The following is a 15,007-nucleotide window of genomic DNA, read 5'->3' as shown; positions in this document are numbered from 1 at the left end:
ACTGCGTCATCAAGTGGCCATTATTGCAGGAGTATGCGGCAGAGAACTGGATCATATAATGAGGTGGCACTATTCTATATGTAATCATTTAAAGTGGTTGTAAACCCGTTACAACCACTTTTACCTGCAGGTAAGCCTAGATCAGTGATGGTGAACCTTGGCACCCCAGATGTTTTGGAACTACATTTCCCATGATGCTCATGCACTCTGCGGTGTAGTGGAGCATCATGGGAAATATAGTTCCAAAACATCTGGGGTGCCGAGGTTATCCATCACTGGCCTAGATTAAGGCTTATGCCGCGCATGGGCGTACGCTCCATAGGGCAAGGGGGGTCTTTTGCCCCCCCCTGGAATCGCCAGGGAGAGCCAGGAGCAAGGCCGAACTGGCCCGGGGGGCGATTTAAGCGGTGATTTCAGCGCTCCCCTCCCCTCTAGTTGTCCCTTATTAAGAGTGCCTGTCCCTCTTCTGGAATCAAATCCATTTGTCCCTCATTCCAAAAGGTTCCTCTTTTAGACCTGCAATAAATATACTGTCAATATAGTGTAGTGTTTCAGTCAAGGGAAAGGGGTGCAGTGTAATGTGTAATGTAAAGGGGTCAAGTGATGCAGGGTTCTGTGTAATGTAAAGGGGTCCAGTGGTGCAGGGTGCTGTGTAATGTAAAGGGGGCCAGTGATGCAGGGTGCTGTGTAATGTAAAGGGGGCCAGAGATGCAGGGTGCTGTGTAATGTAAAAGGGTCCAGTGATGCAGGGTGCTGCGTAATGTAAAGGGGTCCAGAGCTGTGAGGTGCTGTGTAATGTGAAGGGGTCCAGGGCTGTGAGGTGCTGTGTAATGTAAAGGGGTCCAGGGCTGTGGGGTGCTGTGTAATGTAAAGGGGTCCAGAGGTGCAGTTGTGGAGAGGGGTACACAGTAGTGACAAAAAGATATTGAAAGATGCAGGGGACACAGTGGGGTGTTTTTACATTTTAATGTGGGGGGGCGCTTTTAACCCCCGCTAGCAGTCGAAGAAAGGGTAAAATGCAACTGTGTATCGCCGCTGCCGAAGCGCCCCCCTCTGAAAAAATTTCAGCGGACGCCCATGATGCCGCGTACACACGATCGGTCAAACCGATGGGAACGGTCTGATGGACCATTTTCATCGGACCAAACCGTGTGTAGGCCCCATCGGTTATTTATCCATAGGTTAAAAAAAAGCCAACTTGTTTTAAATTTAACTGATGGATTCCTAACCGATAGAAACAAAACAATCGTTAGTAGGCACGACCATCGGTTAAAAATCCACGCATGCTCAGAATCAAATCGACGCATGCTTGGAAGCATTGAACTTCGTTTTTTTCAGCACGTCGTTGTGTTTTACGTCACCGCGTTCTGACATGATCGTTTTTTTAACCGATGGTGTGTAGGCGCGACGGACCATCAGTCAGCTTCATGGGTTAACCTCGGACAACGGTCCATCAGACCGTTCTCATCGGATGGACCGATCGTGTTTACTCGGCATTACCTTTAGGTGCTCGAAATATCTCCCAAACCTCCACGGTTTGGGAGATATTTACAAATGAGACGGGCGCCGATGTCTACGGCGCATGCGCCGTAGACAATGGCGCAGGTGCACTTTAGAAACGGCGAGCGTGCCATTTCTAAAGGAGATTGTGCTGTGGCTGGCGGCTCCCGCGCGCATGTGGAGTGACGTCGTTGCGGCTCCAGCCAATTACAACGCCAGAGCTTCGATACCCGGAAGGAAGATGGATGCTTCGTGGAAGAGGGGACAGCGGTGACATCGCAGGCTTCGGTTTCAGGTAAGTGACACATAATGGGCTACTATGCGATGCCCATTATGATTTACCTTTGCAGGGAAACAAAGAGGAAATAAAACCCATCAGGGAAAAGGTGTATGCTGCAGAAAACTGGATCATGTAATGAGATAGGATTATTCTCTGCAGACTGTCACATGACCGGACCAATATACCAGCCCCGGACGGGGCTTCTCAATCACAGAGCATTAAAGTGGATGTAAACCCAAACTTTATTTTTAATTTTTTATGTCACAATGTAGAGTATAAGATTTCCTATCATCTGTGCTCAGTCTTGCCACACAGTTAATCCAGCTCTGAGCAATCCTCTTTTATTGTTCAGTGAAAATGAACAGACTTGCAGATAAAAACCTGTCTAAATAAAAAGTCCTTTCCTCTCTCCTTGCTTTAAGTGACAGGTTATTTACCGTATTTATCGGGGTATAGCGCGCTCCCGCGTATAGCGTGCACCCCTAAAGTTGCCCCGAATCCTGTGGAATTTTTTTTTTGTACTTACAGTTTTGGTGTCTTGCGCGGCGTCCATCGGCGGCCTCGCCGGGTCCGGCGTTCGTCTGCGGCTTCGGGTGTCCTTTTCGTCGGGTCCGGCGTCCTTCTGCGGTGTCCTCGCGTCCTCCCCGCTCGTTTCCCGCGCCGAGTTTGAATACTGCGTCGACATATACAGAGCGCAGTACACTCGTGTATTGTCGGCAATGCTTGCCTACTCTCGCGCTGACATCCTGTACGTCCAGGATGTCAGCGCGGGAGGAGCCGAGACTGCCCGACAATACACAAGTGTACTGCGCTCGGTATATGTCGGCGCAATATTCAAACTCGGCGCGGGAAAGCGGGTATCGGCGTATACCGCGCACCCACGATTTTGCGAAAATCAGGGCAAAAAAGTGCGCGGTATACGCCGATAAATACGGTACATATCTAGCTTGGACATGTTTATCATATGTTATGTTTATCATAATATGAGGTGATCCACAGGTCATTGTATATTACCAGGATGTGTTATGTGGGGGAGGGGTGGATTTCTCACTTTTTATACTGTAGATCACCTCATATTGTGATAAACATAACATATTATTTGATAAACATGTCCAAGCTAGATATGTAAATAACCTGTCACTCAAAGCAAGGAGGGAGGAAAGGACTTTTTATTTAGACAGGTTTTTATCTGGAAGTCTGTTAATTTTCACTGAACAATAAGGCCCCGTACACACGAGGAGACATGTCCGATGAAAACGGTCCGTGGACCGTTTTCATCGGACATATCTCCTGGGAGCTTTTGGTCTGATGTGTGTACACACCATCAGACCAAAATCCCCGCGGACAGAGAACGCGGTGACGTAGAAGACACAGACGTTCTCAAACACGGAAGTGCAATGCTTCCACGCATGCGTCGAATCAATTTGACGCATGCGCGGGATTTCGGGACGCTGGTTACACGTCATAACCAGCAAACATGTCCGATTAGGTGTACTAACCATCGGACATGTCCGACGGACATGTTTCCAGCGGACAAGTTTCTTAGCTTGCTAAGAAACTTTTGTCCGCTGGAAACCTGTCCGCTAGGCCGTACACACGGTCGGACATGTCCGCGGAAACTGGTCGTGTACGCGGCCAAAAAGAGGATTGCTCAGAGCTGGATTAACTCTGTGTGGCAAGACTGGGCACAGATGATAGGAAATCTTATACTCTACATTGTGACATCATTTTTTTGGGGGGGGGGTTTACATCCACTTTAAGCTCACCCTTTGGTTTAATGGGCCAAGGCTTTCCAGATGGAGATCAGCTGTACACTTGAATAAACCTCCTAGAACCTGACAAAGTCCTGTATGGATTATAATCTTCTGCCAGGCTTTGATCCAGTGCCGGTATCAGGGCAGAAGGCGATCGGTCACCGGTCACAGAGCGGCGGCAGAGCTTTGATATCAAATAAATAAGTTGATTGTTTGCACAACGCTGCACTTTGTATTGCATGGCTGAATAAACACACAAGTCCGACACGTGAAATCTTGTAGGATATAAAAGCCCAAAGCAAATGGACTCCTTGTTTTTCCTTTCCATCGGTCACTGACCTCCAGAATAAGATTTGCTGGGGTCGGTACATCCTTCATCTTATTTTCAGCCCGCATTTCCTTCCTCCAATATACTATGTTTACCGGCGATAACCACATTCCGGAGCTGGAAGGCCAGCCTATAATCACATGCCTGTCACCGTTCCTGAATGTTTTTTTTCTATTTATTCACAAAATCTGAAGTGGTTTACCATAAAAGACACAAAAGGATTGCTTGGATTAGAAAGGCTTATTCTAAATAGTCAGACCAAAAAAAAAAAAAGTGATATTTTAGAGATGGGTGGAGGATGGTGGAGAAAATAGCTCACCAGCTTTAGTTTAGAGTCTCCAAATTATCCAGTTTTTAACTCTTGTCATCTTTGTCGTGAAGTCTCAGGCCTCGTACACACGATAGGTTAACCACTTAAGCCCCGTACATTTAGACAGCTAAATGCCCAGGCCAGGTTTTGCAATTCGGCACTGCGTCACTTTAACAGACAATTGCGCAGTCGTGCGACGTGGCTCCCAAACAAAATTGGCATCCTTTTTTCCTCCCCACACATAGAGCTTTCTTTTGGTGGTATTTGATCACCTCTGCGGTTTTTATTTTTTGCGCTATAAACAAAAATAGAGCGACAATTTTTAAAAAAATGCAATATTTTTTACTTTTTGCTATAATAAATATTCCCCAAAAACATATATACCTTTTTGTTCCCTCAGTTTAGGCCGATACGTATTCTTCTACCTATTTTTGGTAAAAAAAATCGCAATAAGCGTTTATCGATTGGTTTGCGCAAAATTTATAGCGTTTACAAAATAGGGGATAGTTTTATTGCATTTTTATTTATTTTTTTACTACTAATGGCAGCGATCAGCGATTTTTTTCGTGACTGCGACATTATGGCGGACACTTCGGACAATTTTGACACATTTTTGGGACCATTGACATTTTCACAGCAAAACATGCATTTAAATTGCATTGTTTATTGTGAAAATGACAGTTGCAGTTTGGGAGTTAACCAGAGGGGGCGCTGTAGGAGTTAGGGTTCACCTAGTGTGTGTTTACAACTGTAGGGGGGTGTGGCTGTAGGACTGACGTCATCGATCGAGTCTCCCTATAAAAGGGATCACTCGATCGATGCGCCGCCACAGTGAAGCACGGGGAAACCATGTTTACATACGGCTCTCCCCGTTCTTCAGCTCCGGGGAGCGATCGCGAGGGGGCGGCTATAAACGAATAGCCGCGCCGTCATCCCGAATCTCTCCCCGCGGGAATCCGACCGCCGCATGTAGCGGGGGGGGGGGTCCCGATCAGACCCCTGACCCACGTCTAGGCAGGGACGTACAGGTACGCCAATGTGCCTGTACGTGCCATTCTGCCAACGTATATCTACATGCGGCGGTCTGGAAGTGGTTAAACAGAGGTCAACGGTCTGATGGACCATAGGTTATTTAACCATCGGTAAAAAAAAAGCCAACTTGCTTTAAATTTAACCGATAAATTCCTAACCGATGGGAAAAAAACGGTCGTTAGTAGGCACAACCATCGGTTAAAAAGCATTGAACTTCGTTTTTTTCAGCACGTCGTTGTGTTTTACGTCACCGCGTTCTGACACAATCGTTTTTTTAACCAATGGTGTGTGGGCGCGACGGACCATCAGTCAGCTCCATCGGTTAACCGATGAAAACGGTCCATCGGTCCATTCTCATCGGATGGACTGATCGTGTGTACGCGGCTTCACTGTTTGCATTTAACCACTTCAGTACAGGGCATTTTCACCCCCTTCCTGCCCAGGCCAATTTTTAGTTTTCAGCGCTGTCGCACTTTGAATGACAATTGCGCAGTCATGCAACACTGTACCCAAATTAAATTATTTGAATTACGTTTTTTTTTCACGAATAGAGCTTTCTTTTGGTGGTATTTGATCACCTCTGCGGTTTTTATTCTTTGCGCTATAAACAAAAGAAGAGGGACAAGTTTGAAAAAAACACAATATTTTTGACTTTTTGCTGTAATTAATATCCCAATTTATAAAATATATAAAAATCTTTCCTCAATTCAGGCCGATACGTATTCGTCTACATATTTTTGGTAAAAAAAATCGCAATAAGCGTTTATTGATTGGTTTACGCAAAAGTTGTAGCGTCTACAAAATAGGGGATAGATTTATGGTATTTTTTTTTTTACTAGTAATGGAGGCGATCTGCGATTTTTATCGTGACTGTGACATTGCGGGAGACATATCGGACACTTTTGACACCATAATTTGGGACCATTCATATTTATACAGCGATCAGTGCTGTGAAAATGCACTGATTACTGTGTAAATGTTACTGGCAGGGAAGGGGTTAACACTAGGGGGCGATCAAGGGGTTAAATGTGTTACCTAGGGAGTGATTCTAACTGTGGGGGGAGGGGTCTCACAAGGGGAGGAGTCCGATCGGTATTCCTCTGTACTGGCAACACAGCTTCGGTCTCCTCTCCCCTGACAGGACGTGGATCTGTGTGTTTACAAACACACAGATCCACGTCCCTGCGCTGTTACCAGCAATCGCGGATGCCCGGTGTAGTGTTACAGTCTGCTCCCTATCGCAGAATGCTGCGGAAGTCACGTGGCGGCCAACTGCACATGCGCAATGCGTTCCAACGGCAAATGAGATGCGTTCCAGGGGATTTACGACACTACCCTTCAGTGAATCCATCACAATTTGTGACGGAAGTGACGAGGAACCATACACAGGGCGGGAGAGAAAGAGACATACAGATGTAATGAGAACCATACACGGAGCGGGGGGAGAGATAAAGAGACATGCAGATACAGTATGGTTTTCATTACATCTGTATGTCTCTTTCTCTCCCCCCCCCCCCCCCCCCCGCTCTGTGTATGGTTCCTCATCACTTCAGTGACAAATTGTGATGGATTCACTGAAGGGTAGTGTCGTAAATCCCCTGGAACGCATCTCATTTGCCGTTGGAGCGCATTGCGCATGCGCAGTTGGCCGCCACGTGACTTCCGCAGCATTCTGCGATAGGGAGCAGAATATGACACTGCATCGGCAGAGGTCGCGGCCGCCGGGCGCGTGAACAGGCTCCGAGTGACGCGGCACGTGCACGCCCCCTAGACGGGCGGGAAGCTGAGGACGTCATATGACGCCCACCCAGAATGGGAGATCCCTTCTGCGGACGTCATATGTCTATAGGCAGGGAACGAAGTGGTTAAAGTTGTATCTGTCGCTGCGTCTCCCCGCAGGGGAGGGGGCAAGCACGCTGACTAACTCCCAGACAGATCGGCTCGGATGATGGGGGCAAGCTTGCTGAGGAGGAACAGGAAGTGAGAAATTCAGACAAAGAAAAAAACATTTAGAAGGGAAATGGAAGGAAAAGGTAAGTGAACTAACAATGCACTAGCTTAAAGGAACCTATTTAGAAAAAAAAAAAATAACCTTTACAATCCCTTTAAAGTCCGATCTTTGAGATATCTTATACTCCATTTTTTCTTCTATATCAAATTCTTGCGAAGACAGTCAGTCACCAGCTCTCTGCTGTCCCCCTCCAGCACTCACTGGAGTGCCAGGCAAGAGAGGGGGTGGGAGCAGGGCCGCCATCAGGGGGGTACAGGCAGTACACCTGTAAGGGGCCCGAAGGGCCCCAGACGGCAACCCCCCCCCCTTTTTTTATTTATTTTTTATAAAAAAAAATGTATTCTTATATATATATATATATATATATATATATACACAGTGCCCCCAGATGTGTATTAAAGGGCTCAAAGGTCTCCATGGCCCCATGTGGCAACCCCCCCCCCTTTTTTTTTTTTATAAATGTTTTGTTTTGTTTTTTTGTTTATATTTGTTTATTTTTTATTAAGAGGTCCCCAGGGCCCCGAATGGCAAGCTCCCATTTTTTTATGTATTTTTTTTATAAATGTTTATTTTTTTTTATATATATATTTTTTATTATTAGTAAAGGGCCCAGAGGTTTCTTTTTTCTTTTTATTATTTTTTTATATATACTAGCTGAATACCCGGCGTTGCCCGGTCTTCCTATCTTCCTATCTTTAACCCTTCCTATCCTAAGGGTTAAACCACCTATCCTATGTTTGTTGCTGACATATAAGTAACATGTGTGCCAAGTTTCATGTTAATATCTTAAGCCGTTTGGACGTGATGCTGGAACATACATACATACATACATACATACATACACACACACGTTGAGTTTTATATATATATTTTTTTTTTTTTTCTTCTTTTTTTTGTAAAGGCCCCCCCCCCCCCTGCTCCGCCGCTTCTGAATTTCAGGCGGCAGCACCCCCCCCCCCCCCTTCGGTTCTCTGCTCCAGGGGGCCCTTGCCTGAAGCTGTGTAAGGGGCCCCAAAATTCCTGATGGTGGCCCTGGGTGGGAGCAACTGACTAAATCTCTTAGGTGCCTGCTGAGCAGCAGAGCCAACTACTGATCAGACATCTGGGTGGATCCCGACATTATTGTCAGGATCCTTCCAGAGTCTGGAGTGGCTCTGTGATGCACCGCTGTCAGCTGATTCTGGGTCACAGAAGTGTAAAAGTAAATGTGCTCCTGAGACCCAGAAGTTAGAAGAATGACCAAACACGCTTTGACCAGACTTCTCGTCTAAGTACTTTGTAGGCTGTTAATTGATAAATAAAAGCTATTAATTTATTTTATATTTGAAAGTATCCTCACCTTACATAAATGTTCACATCCTTTGCACAGTAGTGTAGAGGGGGTACATTTAGGCAGCACTCCAATATGCAGGAGCCATGGCTCAGACCTTGTAATAGACAATACTGATAATTAAGTGACCCATCACCAAAAGGTCACATCATTTGTGTTGAATATCTCTTTGGTATGACTCTTAGAGCCAGATTCACAGATGAAATACGCCGGCGTATCTACTGATACGCCGGCGTATTTTCAAATTTCCTGCGTCGTATCTTTAGTTTGAATCCTCAAACCAAGATACGACGGCATTTGGGTAAGATCCGACAGGCGTACGGCTTCGTACGCCTTCGGATCTTAGGATGCAATACTTCGGCGCCCGCTGGGTGGAGTTTGCGCCGTTTTCCGCGTCGGGTATGCTAATTAGCTGTTTACGGCGATCCACAAAGGTACGCGCGGTCGTCGCATTCTCTTACGACGTCGCTAGTTGGCTTTTCCCGGCGTAAAGTTACGGATGCTATTTCAATGGCTTATATTTAGACTAGCCATGTTAAAGTATGGCCGTCGTTCCCGCGTCGAATTTAAATTTTTTTTTTGGCGTCCGTGAATAGGAAAGGACGTAACTCACGTCGCCGTTCAAAAAATTACGTTGGTGCGACGTCATTTCGCGCAAGGCACGGCGGGAAATTTCAAAACGGAGCATGCGCAGTACGTTCGGCGCGGGAACGCGCCTAATTTAAATGATACACGCCCCATTTGAATTAGGCGGGCTTGCGCCGGACGGATTTACGTTACACCGCCACAAGTTTACAGGCAAGTGCTTTGTGAATCAAGCACTTGCCCGTAAAACTTGCGGCGGTGTAACGTAAATGTGATACGTTACGCCGCCGCGGATTTACGCGATTCTACCTGAATCTGGCCCTTAATTTTTAAGTCTTAAAAATGTCAGGTTGACTTTACGGCATATTTGTAAACTGCGATTCAGATTATAGGAATTTTGAAACAGAACAGCAGGGAAGCAAGTAATTAGGTATGAGGTTCATGTCCCCAATGGGATTCCATTGTGTTTCTTTCACAATAAGTGACAAATATTTATTTCTTGCACAATAAATGGCAAATATTTTAAAAGCATTGGCATGTTATGTGTCATAGCGTGACCAACTTGATATCCTGTTTTATCTTTCATTCCGCAGGTCACCCGGATTATGTCATTCCTCTAGTATTAACCTCTAAAACGCAGGAAATCTTCCAATGTCGTGTGGATGAGGACGTCACACAAGAAAACCCATGCAAACTACTAAAGAAAGAAGAAATTCTTAGTGATCTGAAGACCAGGGCTGCCGTTTCGGACTTCAGCCCAATTAAATCCGTTATAACAGTACGTGATGTGTGTTGTTAACCCCTTCAGCCCCGGAGGATTTGGCTGCCAAATAAACCGGGCCACTTTTTGCAAATCGACACTGCGTCACTTTAACTGACAATTGCGCGGTCGTGCGATGTGGCTCTCAAACAAAGTTGACGTCCTTTTTTTCCCACAAATAGAGCTTTCTTTTGGTGGTATTTGATCACCTCTGTGCTTTTTATTTTTTGCGCTATAAACAAAAATAGAGCGACAATTTTGAAAAAAAGCAATATTTTTTTACTTTTTACTTTTTGCTATAATAAATATCCCCAAAAAATATATAAAAAAAAATGCAAATAAAAACAGTTGACACGTTTCAGCCTATAAGGCCTTAACCTTATAACCTTATCATTAGGGTTATGACTAAGGCCTTATAGGCTGAAACGTGTCAACTGTTTTTTTTTTGCGTTTGTTCACTGTGGCTTGTCAATAAAAACAAAGATTTTTTTTAAACAGCAACGACCGGAGTGCGGATAATTTTTTCCACATGTATTTAAACCATGGGCCGGATTCAGAAAGGACTTACGACGACGTATCTCCAGATACGCCGTCGTAAGTCCAAATGTGCGCCGTCGTATCTATACGCGTATTCTGGAAATCAGAAATCAGCCCGTCGCAGTAAGCTACGCCATTTACGTAAGGTGTACGTCGGGCGTAAAGTTACCCCTGCTATATGAGGCGCAAGTAATGCAAAGGTATGGACGTCGGAAACGTCGGAACAGCCGTCGTATTTTACGTAATTTACGTAAGTCGTACGTGAATGGGGCTGGGCGTAGGTTACGTTCACGTCGCATGAATGGACCCGGCGTATCTTAGGGAGTAAATTCGATGCGATTCTGAGCATGCGCAGTTCGTTTGGCGCTTCATTTACATGGGGTCACAAAACATTTCAATACAACACGCCCACTACCAGCCTACTTTGAATTAGGCGGGCTTACGCCGGCCCATTTACGCTACACCGCCGTAACTTAGGGAGCAAGTGCTTTGTGAATACTGTACTTGCCTCTCTATGTTACGTCGGCATAGCGCATATGAGATGCGCTACGCCCGCACAGAGATACGCCGATCTCTCTGAATCTGGCCCCATGTATTTAGCTGCCTGTCAGGAGTTTTTAGATTTAAGGTCGAATCATATTTATTAGTTATGTTCGATCTATGACCCCGAGTGGAAATGCACTAGTTAGAGACTAAATCTGGCTACACACTATACAATTTTCTTTAGATTTTTTTTCCCTTTAGATTTACCAAAACCATATATGAGGTCAAACCTAAACACTCAATTTGATTGTAATCAAAAATTGTATAATGTGTATAATGTGTATCCACCTTTAGGGATGTCAGTATAATCCAAATTGATATACAGTATTTTTATTGATTTTTGGTCATTATTTTCATTTGTTTCTTCTGTTGTAGGAGTATCCAGGAGAAGAGTTGTTGCTCGTCCTTGACACAGAGTTTAGATATGGACAGAATTTTTATCTGGTCATAACAGAAGAAGCTAAGGAATCCATTCTGCATGTAATACATTGAGATTTCTTCTTTCTTCCATGTTCTTTCATTTGTTTTCAAGAAATATATTATAAAAGAAAAATTTAAAAAACATATCAAAAACTTCAGAACAATATTTCCATTTTGATCACAAAAGGGTCTCCATAGGTTACCACTATTATTGTGTGTTTTGACTGTTTTCTAGAATCATACGGATTATAAAATAGAAAAGGAAGGAGAATGGAAAGAATATATTTTTTTTGTAGAGAGAGCAAATTATATTACAGATGGCTTTGTACTGTAACTTTAAATCATTCAATGTTAGAAGTCACAAAGAATGTCTATGAATATTAGACATGTGCAATTCGTTTAGTTCTGAATTTGTTTTTTAACGAATTTTGACAAATTGATTTAATTCCGAAATTTCCAATTTCTGAATTTACGAATTTCTGAAATTTACGAATTTCAGAAATTTGGAAATTCAAAATTAGGAAATTCAAAATTTTGAAAATTAGAAAATCGGAGATTGGAAAATCAGAAATTCGAAAATTCCGAAACCTGAAAATTCCGAAATTAGAAAATCTCAACATGCAAAAATTCGGAAATTCGAAATTCAAAAATTTCAAAATCGTAAATTAGAAAATTCAGAAATTAGAAAATCTGAACATTTGGATTTTTGAATTTCCAAATTTTTGAAATTCCGAATTCCCGAATTTTCGAGAAATGCAAAAAAAGAATGTAACGAAAACGTACACATTTTTCGGCAGTGCACATATCTAATGAATATATATCAGCGTAAAGTAAAGGGTATATTTCCAATGCATGTGTTTTTTAATTATAGTAACTAAACCATTCGTAAATGTTTGGTAAAAGTTACATTCCGTACTTTATAATAATGCTCTTAAGTGTTAGTAATTGAAAGCCCAACTCCACCAAGGAAGGAGCACTTTCCACGAACAAGCAATGGCAAGAGGAATGCATAGGCTGACAGGTTCCCTCCCCACTCTCTGCATTCCTCTTGCCATTGTTTGTCCATAGAAAGTGCTCAGAGCCAAGTAAAGCTGCCGTAATAAATCAACCATTTGCTTTCTATAGGTTGTTGGTTCGGTCTCAGCAGGAGCAGATGGGGGGTGGTGGGCAAAACGGAACTCATAACTAGATTTAGACAGAACCTGTCAATATGGGGCAAAGTTCTATATGTATTTTGTCCAATCGGAGACAAAACAGTTAGAAAAAATTTAATAGATCTTCTTTTTAAGACACAAACCAAGTTAAAAATGTATTTTTTTTTTTTATAAAATGGGGGGGGGGGGGGGGGACAGAAGAACCTCTGTTTCTTTTTTTTCTTTCTCAAAAATCTTAGCAAGGAAACTGTGTTTAAAACTGGACAGGTGGTTCTAACCCATCCCCACTTTAGCCCTGGTTCACACTGGGCTGCCGGAATTCAGCTGAACTCGCACAATGTCACTCCGGCACGTTGGTCCTGATTTTTGGTAGCGATTTCACAGACATCAGTGCGTGTTTCTACACAGAAGTCAATGGAAATTACATACCAAAATCGCAAAAAATAGTACAGAAACTACTTTTTGAAATCAGTGCGGCACACCGATTAGGATGGTGCCATTGCCAGGACTTGCCGCCGATTTGACATGCGATTTGATGTCAAGTCGCATCTGAAAATGCACCAATGTGAACCAGGGCTAACCCAATGTTAACAAATTAAAGACTCTTCCTAGATCGACAATACTGCTGTCCAAAGTTGTCTTAGGCTGCGTACACACGGTCGGTCAAAACCGATGGAAACGGACTGGAGGTCCGTTTCATCGGTCCAAACCGACCGTGTGTGGGCCCCATCGGTCCGTTATCCTTCGGTCCAAAAATTTAGAACTTGCTTTAAAATTCAACCGATGGACGTCGAACCGATAGGTCAAAACCGATGGTTAGTACGCAAAAGCATCGGTTAAAAACATGCGCATGCACAGAATCAAGTCGACGCATGCTTGGAAGCATTGATCTTCATTTTTCTCTGCACGTCGTTGTGTTTTACGTCACCCGCGTTGGACTCGATCGTTTTTTTAACTGATGGTGTGTAGGCACATCAGACCATCAGTCAGCTTCATCGGTTAACCGATGAGAACGGTCCGAAGGACCGTTCTCATCGGATGGACTGATCATGTGTACAGGTCTTAAGTCACTCCTCCATCCAAAGTAGAGGCACCCAAAGACAGGAAGTGTATTATGGGCTGGATCACCAGGTGAAAATAAATAATAAAAAAGAAAATGAATACAGCTACCACATTTAGGGATTGGCAAGCTGCAATATATATTATATATACTATATGAAATTTTTGCTTCTGGGTTTAATACCAGTTTAAGTGAATTGATGGGTAATTGCATATTACTTCTCAATATCTAATGTGATATTGCTGTTACTAAAATATATGTTGTGATTATAGCCTCATACACACAATCAGATTTTCCAACGGGAATTGTGTGTTGACAGCCTTTTGGCGGAAAATCCGATCGTTTGTACGCTCCATCAGATAAGATAATTGTTGTCAGATTTTCCGCAGACAAATGTTGGACGTGCTTTAAAATTTTCCGCGGACAACGGTCTGTTGTTGGATTTTCTGAGCGTGTGTACACTAGTTGGACAAAAGTACAAAGTACAAACGCGCATGCTCGAAAGCAATGCTCACCAAACATAACATTAGGAGAAGGTGCCCAGAGTAGTACGTAACTACATTTATGTTTGTTGGCCGACAATTGTGTGCCGTTTGTAGGCAAGACAAATTCCTGGAAAGTCAGAGGCTTTGTCTGTGGAAAATCCGATCGTGTGTACGAGGCTTGAGCCTTACAGAGAATATGAAAACCAATCCTATATGCCGCAAAATAACTCAACAAACCAACAGTGATGGGAATTTTTTTCTTTTTTCTTGTAGCCGCCCGAGTCTGTAGTTGATGAAGAAGCAAAGGAAGAAGAAGAAGATTACACCTATCACCCTCCTATTTCCAAACCATGGGTTTCTCTTGGTAGTGAAAAGGAAATTGAAGAGGAAATGGTCAGAGAATCTAGAGCAAAGGTGACAGTAACCGCGGGGTACTTGGTTAAAGGGCAAGTCCTCTTATAAGTGATATTTAAAGGGCAGTTTAACCCAAAAGGGGAAGTTCTTTAAGCACTCTCCCCCCCCCCCGCCACATTTGGCATGTTATTTTTTTGGGGGGGGGGTACCTAGTTTTGACAGGTACTCACTCTCAGTTCCACTTGGATCACCTAGATCAGTGATGGCGAACCTTGGCACCCCAGATGTTTTCGAACTACATTTCCCATGATGCTCATGCACTCTGCAGTGTAGCGGAGCATCATGGGAAATGTAGTTTCAAAACATCTGGGGTGCCAAGGTTCTCCATCACTGACCTAGATGAAAGTTCTCTTCTTCCCCTTCCTCCCTGCCTGCAGTCTTCTGTGACATGCGCAGTGCACACCCAGGGGTGAAGCCACAAGCTGTCACAGCTGGGTGCCCACAGTTGAAATGGCAGTGTCAGGGAGAGGCGAGGGAGAGAAGCGACAGCTTGGGTGAGCACAT

At 43.9% G+C, this 15,007-nt stretch overlaps 1 protein-coding gene across 2 annotated transcripts in view; it reads left to right on the top strand.

Annotated features, from left to right (window-relative positions):
* Positions 1–15,007, top strand: part of DNAI3 (dynein axonemal intermediate chain 3) — a 118,325-nt gene that overhangs the window by 30,461 nt on the left and 72,857 nt on the right. For both annotated transcript variants that reach the window (XM_040360565.1, XM_040360564.1), the window contains 3 exons: positions 9,724–9,908; positions 11,346–11,450; positions 14,363–14,503. In XM_040360565.1, the coding sequence (XP_040216499.1) occupies positions 9,724–9,908; positions 11,346–11,450; positions 14,363–14,503 (431 nt within the window). The remainder of the gene's footprint in view (positions 1–9,723; positions 9,909–11,345; positions 11,451–14,362; positions 14,504–15,007) is intronic.

The sequence above is a fragment of the Rana temporaria genome, chromosome 7, assembly GCF_905171775.1.
Source record: "Rana temporaria chromosome 7, aRanTem1.1, whole genome shotgun sequence".
NCBI classification, from domain to species: domain Eukaryota; kingdom Metazoa; phylum Chordata; class Amphibia; order Anura; family Ranidae; genus Rana; species Rana temporaria.
The sequence above is the reverse complement of the archived record's forward strand: the minus strand, read 5'-3'. Positions and strand labels throughout refer to the sequence as shown.